The sequence below is a fragment of the Thunnus thynnus genome, chromosome 12 (genome assembly GCF_963924715.1).
Source record: "Thunnus thynnus chromosome 12, fThuThy2.1, whole genome shotgun sequence".
Taxonomy (NCBI): Eukaryota; Metazoa; Chordata; class Actinopteri; order Scombriformes; family Scombridae; genus Thunnus; species Thunnus thynnus.
In genome coordinates, this window is record NC_089528.1 from 24002304 (window position 1) to 24022752 (window position 20449).

The 20449-nt window shown below is 36.5% G+C and overlaps 2 protein-coding genes across 2 annotated transcripts; one reads left to right on the forward strand and one right to left on the reverse strand.

The window, feature by feature from the left end:
• Positions 1-4866: 4866 nt before the first annotated feature.
• Positions 4867-10849, reverse strand: LOC137194501 (transcription factor BTF3 homolog 4-like). The gene is made up of 6 exons (XM_067606453.1): positions 10757-10849; positions 10232-10291; positions 7866-7979; positions 6876-7077; positions 5342-5401; positions 4867-4981 (listed from the first exon to the last, which is right to left on the reverse strand). The coding sequence occupies exons 2-6, from the start codon at positions 10283-10285 to the stop codon at positions 4935-4937; spliced, it is 477 nt and encodes a 158-aa protein (XP_067462554.1). The 5' UTR covers positions 10286-10291; positions 10757-10849; the 3' UTR covers positions 4867-4934.
• A 2446-nt stretch (positions 10850-13295) lies between these two features.
• txndc12 (thioredoxin domain containing 12 (endoplasmic reticulum)) lies at positions 13296-20411 on the forward strand. The gene is made up of 7 exons (XM_067606456.1): positions 13296-13469; positions 15722-15782; positions 16090-16142; positions 17739-17812; positions 18021-18090; positions 18840-18923; positions 19398-20411. The coding sequence occupies exons 1-7, from the start codon at positions 13370-13372 to the stop codon at positions 19475-19477; spliced, it is 522 nt and encodes a 173-aa protein (XP_067462557.1). The 5' UTR covers positions 13296-13369; the 3' UTR covers positions 19478-20411.
• The last annotated feature ends 38 nt before the right edge of the window (positions 20412-20449 follow it).

The window sequence follows — 20449 nt, forward strand, 5'->3', positions numbered from 1 at the left end:
TCAAGCTAACAGGATGACAACATGTGACGTCCGGTTAGGTATTTCAACACAAACTTTTTTACTGACGAATGATAAGCTATGAGAGCCTGCATTTAAAAGAAAAATACTTAAAGATACCCTCCACACGTTTTAAGATGTATATAAAATATTCTGCTATGAATAATAAAGTGTGTCTCATATAGTTTTTCCACAAAAAATCAATTTGTTAAAATCTTTAAAATCTACTCTTTTTCTCTCATTAAAAATTCCAAAATCTATAAAAGTGAGCACAGATAAATTTTCCACTTTCAACAGATGAATGTTAAAACAACTTTTAAATGTCAAAATCTGCACATACATCATTCTGCACAGTGAAGCTCAAACATTCAACTGAAAAAACAAGAAGAAAAACATATTTTATTTTGAGTGGAGGAGGGACTTTAATGTACCAGTGTGTGAGATTTAGTGGCATCTATTGGTGAGGTTGCAGATTGAAACCTACTGAATACCCTTCCCCTCACCCTCCTCTTCCAAGTGTCTAGGGTGGCAGCAAAACTCGCAAAAAACACAAAAGGCCCTCTTTAGAGCCAGTGTTTGGTTTGTCCATTCTGGGCTACTGTAGAAACATGGTGGTGTAACATGGCGGCCTCTGTGGAAGGGGACCCGCTCCCTATGTAGATATAAAGGGCTCATTCTAAGGTAAAGAAAACACAATGATTCTTATTTTCAGGTGATTATACACTAATTAAAACATACTTATGAATATTACATTCCATTTCTGCCAAGTCCATTACACTAGATGCCACTAAATTCTACACACTGTACCATTAAAGGTGCAATATGCGACATTCAGCCCCACTAGATGTCAGTAAACAACTATTTGCTATGTAAAGACATACTGGAGTAATGGCGTCCTGAGCAGAGAATGAAGTCACACTCCCTCTGTGTATGTTGTAATCCGAGCTTCTCTGTTCTTTGTCCAGCCACGCGTGCATGTCAACATGGTGGCCGTGTCACAACATTTCTCATATTATAGCTAAACAGTACACTAAAATATTTTTCCGAAGACATTTTTTTCTCCAACTTTATTGAATAAACAACATGCACTTTTGTTTTGGCCTGAGATTCTGGTGCTATAGTGCAACATCTAGTGGGGCTGAATATTGTATATTGCACCTTTAAAGTATCAAATGTATAGGAACTCATTCTGCAGCAGAGTGGTCCCTGCCATTGTTGTAATATATAATATTTCATACTATTGTGTTATTGTTACTGATGCATTAACATGCAGGCAGCATCTTAAAGGATAGGTTCACAGCTTTTCAAGTCTGTCTTAAAACAAAAGTCAGGTGTCCATATGAACAGTGAAAGACATTTTCCTCGCTGTAATCATTCCTCTTGTTCATACGGACTATTTAAAGATTCCCTTCAAATGTGCTTTCAATGTAAGTGATGGAGGACCAAAATCCACAGTGTGTCCACACAGTCATTTATGTGAAAAATGCATTTAAAAGTTGATGTGAAGCTTATATGAGGCTTCAGCAGTCTGAGTTAGTCATATCAAGTGGATATCTGACACATTTACAGTCTTTTTAGCATCAAATTCCCTCTTTGTGTTTCCAGTGTTTCCCTGTTGAGGTGCAGTGGAAGTACAGTAACAAAAAGAGGGACTTTGGCACTAAAAAGAGTGCCAAGTAGAATTAAATGGAAAATGTACTTGTTACTTTGCACTAGTGGGAAGAGGCAATTAACAACTTTAAAAATACTTCAAAACTACTTTTTGCTACATGCAAAAAGTCCTGCACTCAGCATCATAAGCAGTAATACAACAATAACACTTGCTGTAAGTAAACGTATATTATCAGTCAAATGTACTTGAGGTATCAAAAGTAAAAGTACTTATTATGCAGCAGAATGACCCCTCTCAGTGTTATATATCCTATTGCATTATTGGATTTTTACTGCTGATGCATTACTGTGTGAGCAGCATTTTAATGTTGTAGCTGGTGGGGATGAAGCTACTATGAGCTACTTTATATACCGATGGGCAGTTTAACTGATCACATGTGTGTATGTAATGTCTGAATCTGTAAATCAACTATTAACTAAAGCTGTCAGATAAATGTAGTGGAGTAAAAATATGTCTGTCTGACGTTACAACTTTTAACAATTATTTTCATTGTTAAAGTCCCCCTCCACTCAAAAATATGTTTTTCTTCTTGTTCCTACAGTTGGATGTTTGAGCTTCACTGTTCAGAATGATGTATGTGCAGAGTTTGATGCTAGAAGGCTGTTTTCATATTCATCTGCTGAAAGTGGAAAGTTTCTCTGTGCTCACCTTAAATCTGAGTTCAAGGCATGTACCTACAAGCGTGATTTGTGACATCACAACTAGTTTGGAGCCAATTCTGGTCCAATATTCGACTTACACAAGTGTGATGTGGAAACTTGAAGTCTCCAGTGCACAAACACTGAGAACTGACTTTACATTGAAGTAAGAGACATCTTGTGTCCAGCAGTTAAACTTTTGAAATGACGCATATTTGTACATCCATAGATTCTGGATTTTAAATGAGGGAGAAGGAGTAGATGTCATTTTAAGGATTTTAACAAAATAATTGAACTTTTTTTTGTAGGAAAAACCACATCAGACACCAATTATTAGTCAAAGCAGAGTGTTTTGTTTGTTTTTGTCTGAAAACAGGTCTGGAGGGGATCTTTAATTAATCTGCCTATTATTTTCTCTCAGGTCAATTAATTGAATTGTTTAGTCTGGAAAATATTAGGAAATAGTAACAAAAAAGCAAAACAAACAAACAAAATAAAAACCTTTACACCCTTATTTTTGCATGTAATACTAAGTGTAGTTTTGGGGCTCTTATTTACAGCCTGTAGTTTCCTGTTTGGACCCTACTGTCTCTGTCTGACTTGTCGCAGGTTCATCCAGCCTCTACTGTGGTCCAGCAGCCGCAGCAACAGCAGCAGCAGCAGCAGTAGCAACAGGGACATTTTGGCTCAAACCGGGCAGAAGATGGTGTGATGAGCCCCGGGGTGGGTCCGCAGCTCTGTCCCGCTCCCGGTGCGACACCCTAAAGAGCCAAAATGGCACATTTCATCCTCCCGTAACCTTGTGAGAGCCTCTCCCGCTGTCACAGGGAGGGGATGACAGCAGCGGCCCATTGATCAGCACGATGCAGCAGAGCAGCGCGCAGCGTCACAGATGATCAATGAGACAGGATGTGACAGTGTTGGCGGGGATGTAGTGATCTGTAAATCCCACCCAAACTCTGTTACCCCTCCTTATTGATGGACACAATCCTAACTGTAGTTTAGTGATGCAAATCAAGGCCATTACTTCACAGTTATTTTCATTATTGGTTTATCTATTAATGCCACCAGAACCAAAAGTGATGCAACTTAATATAATCACTCAGTCTGACCAACAGACAGAAGCTAAAATGACAGATTTTGTGACGTTATAAAAGCAAAATCTGGATTTGTTTACTTGATAAATGACAATCAATAACCAAAACTGGACTTCATTAACAGTTGTGGAAAATGTTTACTCAAGTACTGAACTACAAGGTATTTTGTATTTCCATTTTACTGCTACTTCTCACTTATATTCAACTACATGACAGAGGGAAATATTGCACTTTTTACTCCACTACATTCATTTGACAGCTGTTGTTACTTTGCAGAATAAGATTTAATGTACAAAGTTCATATAATTTTAAGCATGATTATAGATCAAACTACCCAACAGCATGTAACAGCCAAAATAATAGTAAAATAATCCAATGTAAAGGTTAAAAGTAGCTCTCTTTTGACCAAACACATTAAAATGGTCCTTACTATTAATGCATTAGTAATAATGATAAAATATATAGTAACACAATACTGACTGGGAGATTTTGCTGCATGGTAAGAACTTGTACTTTTCATTCTTTAAGTTCATTTTGCAGCTAATACTTTCACTCAATTAAAGGTGTGAATGCAGAACTTTTCCTTGTAAAAGAATATTTTGTTTTATTACTATTTTTACTGAAGGATCTGAATACTTTTTCCACTGTCGTTGATTCCCAGAGTAGGTGAGTAAATTTATTAAACTGGTAGAAAACATCAGTGGTAAGTTGTTTAGTTTGAACTTAAGTGTAGTTAGAAAACGTGATCATGCTTGTATGTGCTACTAATTTTCCCTCCAGCTTTCTGTGTTACGTAACAGCTCAGATATCTGTGAATTCAAGGAAGTGTAAAGGAAGAGGCGCAATGAGGGGCTTTTTATAGGCTTCAGTGTTTATTCTATTTATAAACTGAGCAATCAATTACAAATACTTTACATATAAAGGCCTAACCCGCTAATTCAAGACTGCCCATTAAAAGCAGACATGTAGGAAAATACAATAATGCTGCTTTTTTCTTTATTTGGATTCATCTTAAGTATTCTTCCAGTGGCCGACACTGAAAAAAAAAAAAAATCTAAAAAGTCAAGTAATAAAGAGAAACATCAATAGCCCAAAAATGTTTTATTAAATTCATAATCACCACTATATGTAAAGTGAATTCATCGTTCACTTTCATTGTACTTTAATAAACAATCTCTTAAATACTAGCCACGTTTAACCATGTAGAAAGCTTATTTTTTAAAGCGGTCTGAGTCCTTTGGGTGCTGAGAGTCGTACAGATCTTGGTCTCTTCGTGTCCACAATATCACAGCCTACAGAAATCAAAACCCTACTGTATCTGCATTTTGTTGTTGTTGTTGTTGTTATTGTGTTGCTGTGGCTGGCTAAACCGAGAGTGGTTCACGCCTCCAAAGATGATGCATTGCACCTTTAACAACCATTTCCCCACAAGAGGAAATGCCCTTTGTGAGTCTGCAAGAGGTTTAAAAAAAAAAAAAAAAAAAAAAGGTTGATGGAAGAAGGAAAACAAAAAAAAAAAAAAAGGATTCATCAGTTTGCTTCGTTCTTTGAGGCTTCATCAAAGTTCTCCACAAGATCTGTAAGACAGAAAACAACAAAGTAAATCAGAGTTTTGTTCCAAAAAGACGCACAGCAATTGATAAGAGACACTAAAAATTTGTGAAAGATAGTGACTGATTATTCTTAATTTCTATAAACTGTTTAAAAAGATTGATACAGATAAAATGATCTAAACCCAAACATCCTTTATTTCTTGGCTGAGAAAGTGTTAACACTCCCACCTGGAGATTGTGTAATTTAATCCTAAAACTTGATGTAGTTTATAATTTTTTCAAACAAACCTGATAAAATTTACACAGGTGATGTTTAACAGAAGGAGAAACAAGCCTTTAATGAGCAACACTTCAAACCAAAGCATTAATTATTTCCATCTTTACCTGGGACATCGTCGTCCTCTTCTTCTGCAATTTCCTCCTTGACTGCTTTCATGTCCATTGCTGCAATATAGAGAAAAAAAAATACAAAATCAAACATTAAATCAGAAGTTGAGCTTCAAATTGGCAAAAATAAATTCCTCCATAGATCAAACAGATTTGTTTTAGTGTGTGTTCCAGTGTTTCCACTAAACTCCTGTTGTAATATTCAGTGTTTCTGAATAGTTTTAACCTTTATATTGTGAGTGCATTTTCCTGACACCCCCTCACTCAAAAAAATCTGATTTCTTTCACACATTGTCTAAAGATATAAATCCTCTTTCTTCTTCTGTTTTTTGAAAATACAACTGAAAGCTCCAGAACAGCTACTAAAAGGCCGTTGCGGTGAGGTGCTGCTCTTGTTCTGGACTCTGCATAAAGTTCAAGTTTACCTCCGCTGTGGCACCGTCTTTAAACATCACACGATTAGTTGTGTTGCCATGTGGAAAAGCTGCTCCTATTTCCGTTGTTTGCTTCACTGGGTTTATTTTCATCTAAACGCACATCGAGGCCGACCGCATCAAACTGAATCAACTCAACGCTTCTACACTGTGCTGGACTTGTTGGACTAGAAGACACCCTTCACCTACGCCCTTCTGAACAATAAACCAGTCTCTTATATATACGCGTATAGTCTCTTATATTATTTCAGCTGCTGTTTTCATTCTTCCACTGCCGTCCTTGCTATTCTCTTCAGTTTTTCTCGCTGCTAAAAACCAGTTTCTCTGAGTAACATTTACTGATTTAATCTCCGCACGTGCTCCTGTGATTGTAAACAAACAAAAACACTGCCAAACAAATCTGTCACACAAATCTGCTTAAGCACATAGAAATGTAGGAGGCGGCACGTTCAGCTGTGTGTCTGTTTTAAACAAGTTCAACCATGACCGGCTACGTGTAGTGTCAGTAAAAGGGTCAAATAAACTCAGAACTCCTGGTCAGAGAGTTGAAAAGCTTCAGAAACCTCCTCCCATTTCTGTAACTTTCTGAAACCAACTTCACTTCGCCCTGATTGGTTGGATCCCTTTTTAGTCTTACACAACCATTTCTGTCACTTTTCATGTTAAAAAACCAAGTGGAACACTATGAATGCTTTCCAGCAGAGATTTGTCTGCAAGTGTGAGCTGTTATCCTCATATTTGAACAATATCACGTCTCCTCCTCGCTATGACGGCCAGCTTTTTGCTCTGTCTTCGAGTGTGGCACGTCAGAAGTACTTTTGATTTTGTCTTATAAACCAGTTCTGGTCCAGCGTAAACTGACCCTTACTCGTCAACAGGATAATGGTTCTCAACATGAAGTCCTAGAAGGTGGCCTCTTTTCTCACTACCCTGCTGCTTCTGTTCTCTCATTAATATATTCATAAAATCTGCTGACGTTGTTTTTGCAGAGCAGATCTCTCAAACCTCAATGAATATTCCTGAAATTACATACACAGCTACTAAGAGCCCTGACCTTGTGACTGAGAGCGTTTGTGTGTGTGTGTGTGTGTACACACATTGCCGTGGGAACTGCTCAGCCAGCTTGCGCAGGCTGCTGAGGCTGTCGGCTCCCAGCTGGCTCAGGATGCCTGGCAGCATCTCTGTCAGCTGCTTGGTCTCAGCGTGGCCCGTGATGGCGAAGGTGTTGGCAGACAGAGACGCCTGAACTTTGGGGTTGTTGAAGTGGATCACCGTCCCGTCGTCTTTTATCATATTCACCTGAGAGAGAGAGAGAGAGAGAAAGAGAGAGAGCAGTTGGATTTAGAGCCTCAACCGCTAGTCACAAGATTATGGACTGTCAAGAGATGATGTCTGTAGTGTTTCATGTTTTAACACCTAAATTATATTTGGTATCTGTTTTAAAGGTGATTCATTCATTCAGACTGAGATTAGACTGGTGCAAAAGTAGAATCCACTATAATTACAAATAATCACATGAAGAGGGAGTAAATTCACATGGAAAACATGACTGTTCATCAATTTTAACAGCACAACATTCAAGAGGCTTCTGAGCACAGTCAAGTTGATTTTACTCATGTAATAATATAACCAAAAATCACAAATTTAACCCAAAAATTTCATAAGAAACAACTGTCAAAAAAAACTGTAGAGAGAAAAGTGTGTCCCAAAGTATTAGTCTAGTCTCCAGTAAATATATTAGCACTTTAAATAATTCAAATAAGATACAACAAGCCAACTGAGCCTCAACATGAATGAATCAAACAAAATTTCGTGTGACAAGCTAGTGCCGTATCCACATGTTTTATCTGTTTGTGTGCTTTAATGCATCTGAAACAGTTTGTTTGAGGCAACCTGCATAAAAGCACTAAAAATAAACTAGATGATGACATGATTAGAGAACGCTTGGGTTAGACTCTCTCTGTCTTATCTTTTCCTTATAATGTGACAATGATAAAGGATTTTTTTTTTGAAAGAAGTGAAAAACAGTGCAGCTACAGCACAATAGTGACGTTAATTTCTTTTGAATCTTGTCGGAGATGCCTCACCTCTTCGATCCCTGCAATGTTGTTCACTGCCAGTTTCTTCAATGAGCCTTGGAGCTTCTTGTCATCAGCTGTTGCTGTTTTGTGAACAACCTTTTTCTTCCTGCGGGCCGTTCCCTGAGGAAAGAACAGGTGTGCATGCCAAAGAAGGGATTAAATGACTGAATGGGCTGAAATTTCAAACACAGTTTAATACCACTGGGTCAGAGACTTTTTTTTTTAATCTATGAGGGACATTCTTTACATCCTAGCTTAGACATAATTTACTAATTTTTAGATGACAGCTCCGGTGAAGCAGTTACAAGCATAAAACTAAACCTGGTTAACACAACAAATGACCAAGACCTGTTTGTAAATGAGCAGATTTTCTGTCAGACACTCGAGTGATTTTGTTAAAGCGGTGCACAACACTAGGATTAATATTAAATGGTTTATTGTACATTTGTCCTGTTTCTAATACTCTCCATAATTTAAAAGAAACTGGAAAACTACTAAGAAAAAAATACTATAAAAAACAACTATGGAAAACTACTATAAAAAACAACTATGGAAAACTACAATGAAAAACATTGGAGGAAGCACTACTGTGATCGAGCAGCGATGACACAGAAATTTAAAAAGACTGTATAAAGACGATGAGTCATCTGTTGCTCATTGAAATCCTCATGAGCTTCAACAATAAGTTGATTCATCGTTTAGTTGTCGGCTAATAAATTCATCGGAAACTATTTTGTTGTCAGAAAAAAGAATGTCAAAATTCTCTGATTCCAGCTTCTCAAATATGAATATTTTCTGGGTTTTTTTAGTCTTCTATGACAGGAAACTGAATATCTTCGGGTTGTGAACTGTTCTGGACAAAACAAGACGTTTGGGGTCATCATCTCAGGCTTTGGGAAACCGAAACATGATCAACATTTTTCACCGTTTTCTGACATTTTATATACCAAACAACTAGTTGATTAATCTAGAAAATAACCAATGGCTTAACAGATAAAGAGTGCTAGTTGCAGCCCTGAACTTTTACTTTCAATTGCTCAAAAATAATTTTGCTCACTTTGTTTCACTCAAACAGATTTTTAAATGGCTTTTACTTCTTTTTAAAGTATTTTTTTGGTTGTTGTTTTTTGTTTTATCAGACAGATGACAGTTTAGAAGTGACAAGAAATGAAGGGAGAGAGATGAGAGGTCCCCATCCAGACTTGAGCAGGACACATGATTACATGTAGGGCTGCAACTAATGATTATCTTCATCAATGATTAATCTGTCAATTATTTGCTCGATGACTCAATTAGTTGTTTGGTCTATGAAGATGGTGAAACATGTCGATCACCTAAGCCCAAGGTGACGTCCTTGAATGTCTTGTTTTCAGTCCACGACCCAAATATATTCAGTTTACTGTGACAGAAGACTAAAGAAACCAGAAAATATTTGTATATGAGAGGTTAGAATCAGAATTTGGTCTTTTTTTTTCTTAAAAAATGACTCCAAACAATTAATCAATTATCAAAACGGTTGGTGATTAATTTAATAGTTGGCAACTAATCAACTAATCATTGCAGCTCTAATTACATGGTCCTAAATCTGTTGCCCTCCATCTCGCCAACAAGTAACTATAGCCTCCTTCTGGCCCTAAAGTGTAAAACAGCCTCTCATTATTAGATTATCCCCTCAACTGATGTTTTTAAAACCTGTCTTAAGACCCATCTCTTTTCTTCAGCCTGTTAATAGTCATCATGAAGACATCAATGGATTTTATTTTATTTATTTATTTATTGTCTCTTTCTATAAATAGTTGGTTCTCTGTGCAATACTGTCCTGTTTTTAGGATTTAAATCCCATTTTTATTAAGTATTTTATTTTACAGTTATTATAAATTTCCCCCTTGATCTTCACAACCATATCCGTGTTTTCATTTGATTGTATTTCTCAGTCGCAGTAAAGCACTTTAGGTCAACTTTTATTGTTTTTAAATGTGCCCTCTAGATAAATTGATTTGAGAAACACACCAGTGCAATCTGTAAAGAGGCACAGGAGCCTCTTCTCTCGACAAATGACGCCATCAAGTGTGCAGCCGAGGTAAAGACCTCACAACAAATGTGAACAAAGCCATAGAGGCCACAGATGGAGGGCCCAGCGCTCTCCCACCATAAAGGATATGCTGAGGTCAGGAGGAAAGACCTGGCAGATGCTGAATGCCATCACACTCCTTAAAATAAGCAAACTACTGGGCCAACGACAGGACGAGGACAACCGTGAGCAGCCTCTCTGAAAGCCCTGATCGAGGCTGCTACACAGTACATTTGATTAAAGCTATAACTGTTATGTCATGCATTATAAAAAATTTAAAAAAAGATAGTAGTACACCCACCTTTCCACCTATCCGGACCTGTGCCTGAAGTTTGGCGAGCTTCTCTTGATTCATAGTGTTCTGTGAAAAAAACAACAACTTTAACATTAATTTGTCACCATATAGTTCATATAAAATGGGAAAAAAAACAATCTAACGGAACAAGTTTTTTTAAGAGAGCACACACACACACACACAGCATGAGTTAGGCAATCAGACCTGTAATGTCCCTCATCTCCGCACATTAGCACTAAGCTAGCAGCTTGCCAACACTGAAGCCATACTGACAATACTGACCAAAGACAACAGAAGTGACTGAAACCAAAATGTATTAATTACATGTACGTCTAACATTACAGCAGCTATCTAGTAGTTAGGCTGCTATCTAGCGTCTGAAAGCTAATTTAGCTAATGTTAGCATAGCGTTAGTGGCTAGCGCGTTTTGTTTTGTTCCTGGCTTAGCAAACAGCTAACGTCAATTAAAACGATAAAACAGATCGGCTTTAATGTTAACCAGAGATTGAAATATATATATATTTTTTTTACCTTTGATAAATAAATTGACAATCCGTTTAACTGCTCTTCTCGCTACTAATGAGGCTGAAGCAACACGGCTAATACCAATTGTCAAGTCAGCAGCAATATAATGCACTTCCGACTCCGTTTTCAAAATATAATCCATATAAATGACACTATAGTAGATTTTTTTATTTATGTAAAGATGATATTACATATGAGGAAGGTAAAATATGAGCTGTGACGTATTAAAATGTGATTTTATGCGTGGAATCCTAAATTGATGTCCTTTTTTGTACATTTTGAGGCGTTAAACTTTTGTTTTCGTGTGCGCTTCCGGTCTCGCGCTCACATTGTGTTGTCTAACTTGACTATTTCAAGTCGCAGACAGGAACACGCGGTTTTGTGGATGTGACGTCATGTGAACCGCCCCCCAAAATGTGAAATTAATTACTGCTGAGGTCTAAACAAAGAAACACATTTTTACGTATTTTTTCCGATGTAATTTATTTTTCTTTTGTATTCTAAAATATATTTAATTGATATGCAAAGCTTTCTATCTAGAAAAACTGTTCAAATGTTCCATGTTTATGGTAGTGATATTTTGATTAATTTCTGAAATACCTCAGTGGCCAAGAATATTAGCTTTTAAATCCAACTATTTATAATTATTGGCAAATTCCGTATACATAAAATGAAATGGACCAATAGCGAACCAAACTTTACCTTATTTCCAATATTAAGCGCTAAGCTAACAATTGCATTGGAAAGGATCACACACTGGCTTCATCTATCATGTCTGAGTCTAAATGTAAACAAGACAAAAGGTATGTTTTTCTCTAAAACTATGGTACAACCTCCTATCGCTGATATTTTCATCAAATGTGAAAAAATTCACATAGTTACTGATTTTAAATATCTTGGTGTGACACTGGATCCAAATTTGAACTTTAAGAAACATGTTTAAAAAAACGGTTAAAACCATAAAGTACAACTTGGCAAATTTTAGACATATGAGAAACTGTCTCTCTTTGGACGCAGCCAAGCTATTTATGCATGCTATGATTCTTTCCCATATGTCTTATTGCATCACATGTTGGGGGCAGGCTGCAGAAACAGCCATAAAACCTCTTGAGTCCTTATACGAACAAACTCTAAAAACTCTGGACAAAAAGCTAATGCATTTCCATCACTGTAGGGTACTGGAGAAATACAATTTACTGAGCTTTGACAATTTTAGATTATTCTAAAATTTGTGCCTAGTTTATAAAATTTGAAATGGTTTGGCCCCTCCTCCACTACGTGACTTTGTGTACACTCGCTCAGTAAGTTCTTTTAGATCCCCCAGAATATCCTCTATACAAGATAGTACCATACCATTTCGTAGCACTGCATTTGGACAGTCAGCTTTCTCTGTGAAAGCCACAACTCAGTGGAATGCCCCACCTGATTATATGAAGAGCTGTAGTTCCATCAATACATTCAAGGCCAAATTAAAAAATCTACTAAAGACCAATCTGCTGTGTGACCACTGAGTCTAAACTCCATCTATGGTCTTCTCATTAGCGCAGGTAGTCTTGCTTTTAATTTGACATATTTACATTATTAATTTCTAATTGACATTGTGGGTGTATGTGATGTGCTATTGTGTGCTTTGTATTTTGTATGGTGTGCTCTATGTGTTTTTTTGTTTTTTGTTTTTTGTTTTTTGCTTCGTACTGTTTGTTGTTGTGCTGTTGTATGTTTGATTGTGGGGGACTACGGATGCAAATAAGCTTCGAGCTAACTCCGGTGCAGTGCATCTTTAATGTTTAAAACTGCACACTGTCCCAATCGATAAATCAAATCTACAAATCTATTACATGATAAATGTAACACTGAAGTCACTGTGAACTTATTGATTCTATATGTTAAATTTCACATACATAAATGCCAAATAACGGTTACCCCCAATTTCACTGGATTTTCATGTGAATCTAAAGAATATGTTAAAATTCTTAAAGCTTTAAACACTAAAAAAAAGTGACAAAACTGTCAAACTGTACAGTGAACTTTTTAAAGATTAAGAAATGTTGTTTTTTATAATAATTTATATTAATGAAGTTTATTTATCCCAATTTTCCCAAGTTTCTTTTAACATAATAATAGTAATAATAATATCAACAACAGTAATAATAATAATAATTTATCTATTTATCATTTATTTATTATCTATTTTTTATCGATTTAAATTCATATTCTTGTTTCTTTGTATACTATTATATTGATCAAATAGTCGGCACTGTTTGTATTTTGAATATTTTCTCAATAAAGATTTTACAAAAAAAAGTGAACCGTGAAGGGTTGAACATCCGGGTCGCTGTTGCCCCCCCCCACCCCCCATCCATCCACCCGTATTACGTGAAGACCCGCCCTACTCTGCCTCTGATTGGCTAGTATCGCTACCTTCGTTGATTGGATTGGTTCGATTTAGGCATGAGGCGTAGGAATATCAGCGTCAGAGCCAATCAGAGGCAGAGTAGGGGGCGGGTCTTCACAGAATGCGGGTAGGAAAAAAAAAAAACGCACCGCTGTTTAACAGACAGTCACTCACTGCCATTAACGCTATCTGCAGCTGTCTGTGAGGAAAAAAGGCCAGTCAAAATGCAAACGTCTCTGTTCAATATCGCAGTATTTTCATCTTTACAGGTTTTGCTGTCTTTGACGTGCTTTCAAAAGGTCGTCGAAGCCGCCAGCAGCAGAGGTGAGTCCGTATTTAAAGAGTTATGAACTGAAAGCGAGCAGAATGTGTGGCTGCAAAGCTTGGTTGTTCATTGATCATGTTGCCTCTGCAAGAGGAGAGCTGACTGTCTTTGTGTCAGCATCCTGGATCCCTGAGGTGTGTGTCCTGCTCAGGTAGTTCAGGTGACGAGGTGTGTTTTTTTATAGACAGACGTGAATCCTTAATTTCCAGTATTTCAGGTTAACCGACTCTCCACGTTTCATTTGAGATCAATGTTTAAAGAACGGGTTCACAATTATTCAAGTCTGTCCTAAAACAACAGTCAAAAGCCCAAATTAACACTGAAACAAGTTTTTCTTGCTTTAATCATTCCTCCTATTCATACTGACTATTAGAAGATCCCTTCATAATGCATTTACAATGTAAAGAGATGGGGGCAGAATCCACAAAATGTATTTAAAAGTTTATCTGAAGATAATATGAAGCTTCAGCCGTCCAAATTAGTCAAATCAAGTAGATATCTTTCAACGTTACAGTCCCTTTAGTGACAAGGTCCCCCTTTTTGTTACTATACTTCCACCACAGCTCAACAGGGAAACACAGAGGGACTTTGATACTAAAAAGACTGTAAATGTGTCAGATATCCACTTGATATGACTAACTCAGACTGCTGAAGCCTCATATAAGCTTCACATCAACTTTTAAATGCATATTTGCACAAAGTGACTGTGTGGACACACTGTGGATTTTGGTCCTCCCATCACTTACATCAAAGCACATTTAAAGAGGATCTTTTAATAGTCACTGTTCATGTGGACACCTGACTGTTGTTTTAAGACACACTTGAGAAATTGTGAACCTGTCCTTTAAGGTTTCTCCAGGGTGATTCCATTAAGATATAACTTTATCAATCTAGATTTGTTTTGTTCTGGGTCAAAGCATTCATAATAAATAAGTAAATATACACACATTATACATAACATTAGTTAAGTAAAATATGCAGATTAAAGCGGACACATGGTACTACATGTTTTAAATTACAAGCTGAAGATTTCAGACTGTTGATCAGACTAAACAGGATATTTCAAGACGTCTTTAACAGCTTTTGACATTTTCTGACATTTTATAGACAAACGAGTATCAATAAATCATTAATGATAATGAAAATAATTGTTAGTTGCAGCCCTATATATGACTATGTTAGAGTATGAATGGATGACAATAGTATGAACTGTATTCATCACTCTCCAAGTAGGAGATGAGATAAAAACAAGTAGTGCTTAGATGTCGGCTACAAGCTGGATGTGTAGAATAAAGTATGAAATATTTCTCACAGACATAAAAATTAAATCAAACTGTCTTATCGGTGCAACACAACAGAAAACATTAAAGCAGCATACATCTTAGGTAAAATAACTGGCATTCATTTTTAAGTGTATTGTTGAACAACACTGGGTAAAAATTGAAGATCTGTACATGTTTTTTATAGTATTATAGTTAAGTTGTGTAATTTACCATACATTAAATGGATGATGTGTTGTCCATAATAATGTTATCTTGTTAAGAGATTCATACACAGTTAATAACAAGAGGATGGGTGACTGAAGAGTAAAACAAACCTCTAAAAATGAGAAAATAATTTGTCAAAAATGAAGGAATTAGTCATATTCTTGCAGTTTTTATAAATTATGAACTCGAGCTGCAACAATTATTTGAATAATTGGTCGACAGAAAATTAATCTGCAACAATTTATGTAATTGAATCATTGTTTTAATCATTTTTAAGCAAAGATGCCAAAAATATGCAAGTTTAAATTCCTAAAATGTGATGAATTTAATGCTTTTCTCCATCATACATAGTTGTAAACTGTTTATTTTGGGGTTTTGTGCTGTTGGTTGGACAAAGCAAGACATTTGAAGACGCCATCTTTGAAGTATTTTTCAACATTATCTGAAATTTTATTGAAAAAAGGATAAATCAGATTAATCGATAATGAAAATAATCATTATTTGCAGCGCTATTATAAACTGATGTCAGTTTTACTGAGATGAAACAAACCACTACCGCTGCTCAATAATCCTACGAGCTGGCTGTAGTTACAGCTAACAGTCATGTAAACCTCAAGCTTGATATTGAATTACCACCGTTCAGTTGTATTTGCTTGACTGTTCCTTTTATTGACTGATCTATTTAGGGCAGATCCACCCTGTTGTAGAAATATAATACCAGTCACACAATGCTGCTGTGCTCATTAATGCGTCCATCCCTGCAGGGTTCGGAGATAACATCCACTGGAGGACACTGGATGACGGCAAAAATGAAGCTGAGGCCAGGTGAGTTCACACCTAGAGCTGAAATATCACAAACACCTCTTGTAACCCTGCAGAACCACATCATGTACAACCACTGCCCTGAAGCCTAAAACAGATTTAAAAAAATCCCCTTTGTCCACATTTCCACTAATGACTGGAGCAGATTGACAAGTTGATATCAGATGTTTGTATTGAATGTTTTCTCAAGGAGCATTGGGTGTGTTTCCTCAGTTCTAGGTCAAAGATATTGAGGTCAGAGTTACTAGTTTTCCAGTTTTGGTGCTTAGAATTAGCCTTGACAGACCTGTTGATGTGTTTGCATTGACAGCGGGCTGCCGATCATGGTCATCGTCCACAAGAGCTGGTGCGGAGCCTGCAAAGGTACAACGCTGTTCTCTCTCTCTCCAGTTAAAAAAACTCAGATCAGTGTTGAGGATTTTATGGTCAAACTGTCCCGTCATGTTTGAATAAAGCCATTATGGAACTTTTATATAATGAACATCTGTCTAAATGACAAAAAGCCAGTATTTTAAAAGACAGATGAAGCCAGCAATGTTACGTATTCTCTGTCTGAAAAGGACTTTTACATAGAAATGCTTATTCAGACACGAGTTCAACATGTGAACTTACCATTTTACATTGATATCCATCAGATTCATGAAGCAAGATACAGGTCTGAACATGGCTTTAGTCAACAAAATCATTCTCACATTCGGTTATTGTGACTCTAAAACAATATTTCCTGTGAGCAGTTATTTACATTTCACTTACAGCCTCAAACAATAGAAAGTAATGATTTGAACTTAATGAAAGTAGGTAAATGGGTCGTCTGGACTGCATTATGAATCATGGATGAGACGTCTTTTTGCATGATAAATATTCACTATTGCTACATTTCTGCATATCAGCTTAATAACTGACACCATGATGATTATTTCTGACATAAATTAACCAGACTTTAGTTGGGGTTCAGTCTGTTTTTTAAAGTGGAAAGAACTTTAATCAATAACATTAACTTTTACCCAAACATTGCTACATGCTATTAGAAAAAGAACATTTCCATTAAAGGGGATATGAATGAGTTTGTTTTTCTTTTTTCTGGCTATTTATGTCCAAAAATGAGCCATATCTGAGTCCTTCCTTCCTGTGTTTAGAGCAAACCAGAGAATATGTGCATAAATTAACTTCATTAAGTCCATCCTGCAAGCTCAGCAAATTACCATCTGCAGTGTGAGCAAACAAGACAAGTGAGAAATAATGATTCAGGTCTGTGGCAGGAGGAGTTTAACGCTTTTCTCATCTGTCACTTTGGAGGCATCATAGAGTAAAAACAGTGCACTTCAAGTGAACTGCGATTTAGAACAACTGTTAAATTAATCTTTAACTATTATGATAATCAATTAATAGTTTCAGTCATTTTTAAAGAAAAAAAAGTCCAAATTCTGTGGTTCCAGCTTCTCAAATGTGAATATTTTCTGGTTGCTTTAGTCTTTTATGACAGTAAACTGAATATCTTTGGGTTGTGGACTGTTTTCAACATTTTATGGACCAAACAACTAATTGATTTAATAGAGAAAATAAGTGACAAATTAATTGATAATGAAACTAATCATTAGTTGCAGCCCTGCTTTGATTGGCTGAAAATGATCTGTGCATTAAATATAAGTCACAGTGGCAAAAGCAGATCTGAAAGTATCTGATTTTCTGAGCTTTGTCCATATATGACTTCAAAACATCCACATTCTTAAACTAAGAATTAAGAGAAAGAGAGAAATCTATAATAACCAGTATTGATACCACTATGATAGAAAACTGCATATAAACTGTACTTCAAACTGTGCTATCTGTGGCACAAGCAGGTTTTATTCCAGAGATGCAGAGACGTTACAGCGATATTATTGGATAACATCACTTGTCCTGCATTTTCATGGCGACGAGAGATAAAGATTCATCTTATTGTTGCTTTTTTCACATCAGCACTGAAGCCCAAATTCGCCGAGTCCAAGGAAATCTCTGAACTTGCACACAACTTTGTAATGGTCAACCTGGAGGTAAGGAAACATTAACAGCAAACTGGTTACTTTCTCATTAATTTTCTGTCGGTGAGGTTTTTTACTTAAAAACACTTTTACGTCTCTTTCTTTAATCTCTCCTGCACATATGTGTTTCATCATTGTGCCAAAAACCAAAGTGAACATATCCGTTGGTTGGGGTTCGTTGCTGTGTCTGTACATCATCAATTATCTCTTATCTGAACAGGACGAGGAGGAGCCAAAGGATGAAGCCTTCAGTCCCGACGGTGGATACATTCCTCGGATTCTTTTCCTTGGTATGCAGGAGGTTTAGTCACCTTTTATGTAAACAGTTTATGGAGTTCCTGTGGAGAAACTGTCTGAATCACATGCAGCGGCTGATAAATCTGTGGGCAGTTTCAGTGAGCTGGATTTAGGTGGTTTCGGTTAGTTCTGATCCTTGTGAAAGCCAGAATGTTTCACTTTTTCAGTGTTTCACTGTGCAAATTACGAATCGAGGATCGGTGAATTAACTGCAAAGCATATTGCATAACAGAAAGATAAAATAATGAGACTGTTAAATCCTAAAGTCTCACAGATGCTTGACAGAAAAATAAACATCTGAGCAGTAAGAAGTGTGCAAAAATTTAAATCAATCGCAGGAAAAACATAAAATTCTTCAATGTGCAATTATGTAAAAATGCTCTAATGAATGTTTAAATATGTTACAGTTAGTAGTGAGATGATCAACAGAAAATTAATTGGCAACAGTTTCAATAATCGATTGTCTTTTCTTTTTTTTTTTTAAAGCAAAATTGCCAAAAACTCAGTAAATCTGCTTCTTCTTTCATTATTAATGGAAGATCTTTGAATTTTGGACGTTGGTTGGACAAAACAAGTTTTTATGAGCATTTTTCACTGTTTTCTGACATTTTATAGAACAAACAGTTTGAGAAAATCAAGAAAACAATCAGCAGATTAATAACGAAACCAACAATTAGTTGCAGCCCTGTATTGTTTGTGTTTTAATGAAATGATCAAAACGTTTGACTCTTTTTGCTCACAGATCCCAGCGGTAAAGTCCACCCTGAGATCACTAACAAGAATGGAAATCCCAACTACAAGTACTTCTACAGCAGCGCAGAACAAGGTAAAAATCCTCATTATTGTCATCTGGTTTACACTTTAAGTCCTATTTAAACATTACACTATAATGTAGATATAAGGAAATTAAGTATTAATTAATGTACATTTGTCTCCTATTAAGACATTTTATATTATTATAACTTTTTGTCATTCATTATGTTTATACATCAGCCTCTATTTATGGACTCCCACAGGAGTTGTAGTTGTTGAATAATACATGAATAAACTTCTACATTATAGTGTTATATCATTTAACTGTTCATAAATACTAAATAAGGGGACTTTCAATCAAATCCACCATCATTACTTATGAAAAATATTAAGTTACAAACCGCTGGCTCTTCCAGAAACAATGATGATGAATAAAAGAAACATTTGAGATTAACATGGAGTAACATGTCTCTCAGTCGGATATTTCTTTAAATGTCGTCTATAATCAGGCTGCGGATGTCAAACTTGCCTCCTGCTTTCTTCTCAGTTCTGTCCAGTATGAAGGAGGCGCAGGAGAAGCTGACAGGCGACGCCTTCAAGCGAGGTCACACCGGAGACGAGCTGTGAGGAGGCGGGAGACGGGCGTCAGGCTGTAAGGGCTACACTTCCTCTACCTGAGCCTGAGCTTCAGTAACTCCCCGCTCCCCCCCACTCCCTCCAAAAAAACAAGCCCGTTTCACTATTTATAGTCATTCTTACGACAGTGAGCTCCGTCTCACTGACCGAACCAAGCCAACCATTAACGACGTCGGTGCTTGAGTGATTTTCTGGTATTTTTTTGGTCTTGTACGGTTTTCCCAACATTACTACACTCATACGAGGTTCAGACTCTTCTTGTCTTTTGTTATTACATCATGTATTTGTAATCTACTGTTGTTGATGAAACGCCATATACTGTACTTTGTATCTGTAGAGGATATAAACAAGTTAGCCAAAATTAACCGCAGTATGTGATGAACTCTCAACCTGCACACGCTGTTGTTGGATGGAAACTCAACATCCGCTAATTGCCAAGTTTTCAAGATACAAAATGCCTTGTTTGTTACTAGATGACCACAAACTTTTAGTCTTTTTGATTTCAAACACATTTTTTCAGCCAACAGCATTGATATAATACTTCATACTGGTCAAGATAAGTATTTAAACACCTCCTGTAATGTGCTTCCAAAGATCCTCTACAGTACGTTAATGATCTGTGACGATGTTTACCATGCACTCCAACATGGGCTCTGTACTTCTGATTTATATTATCCAGTCTTTAAAAAATAATCTTAATTATTCATTTAATCCTGCCAATGTCTGTATACTTATTTAGCTTATATCTATCTTACTGGGGTTTTTTTTCTGTTCTAAGTGTGTTTTACTGCTTAAGTGACGCCACTCGGTTCATTTTTAAGAAACAAAAAACTCTTTAAACAAGGGATGGAAACTCCGGTTAAGTGTGTTGATGTATTTTATACATGTACACAGCCACGTGTGCAAATAAAGTTTGTATTGAGAAGTTTGTGTTGTTTCATTGTGAGCCAGATTCATTCATTA

What these genes read in the sequence shown, in the direction of transcription:
- LOC137194501 (XM_067606453.1), bottom strand. Translation starts at nt 10,285, where the DNA reads ATGAATCAAGAGAAGCTCGCCAAACTTCAGGCACAGGTCCGGATAGGT. An exon ending in AGGTCCGGATAGGTGGAAAG is followed by an intron (nt 7,980 to 10,231) that starts GTGGGTGTACTA and finishes TTCTTTCCTCAG; the next exon opens with GGAACGGCCCGCAGGAAGAA. An exon ending in TGAGCAGTTCCCACGGCAAT is followed by an intron (nt 5,402 to 6,875) that starts GTGTGTACACAC and finishes TCTATATTGCAG; the next exon opens with CAATGGACATGAAAGCAGTC.
- txndc12 (XM_067606456.1), top strand. Translation starts at nt 13,370, where the DNA reads ATGCAAACGTCTCTGTTCAATATCGCAGTATTTTCATCTTTACAGGTT. An exon ending in AAAAATGAAGCTGAGGCCAG is followed by an intron (nt 15,783 to 16,089) that starts GTGAGTTCACAC and finishes TTGCATTGACAG; the next exon opens with CGGGCTGCCGATCATGGTCA. An exon ending in TCCTCGGATTCTTTTCCTTG is followed by an intron (nt 18,091 to 18,839) that starts GTATGCAGGAGG and finishes TTTTGCTCACAG; the next exon opens with ATCCCAGCGGTAAAGTCCAC.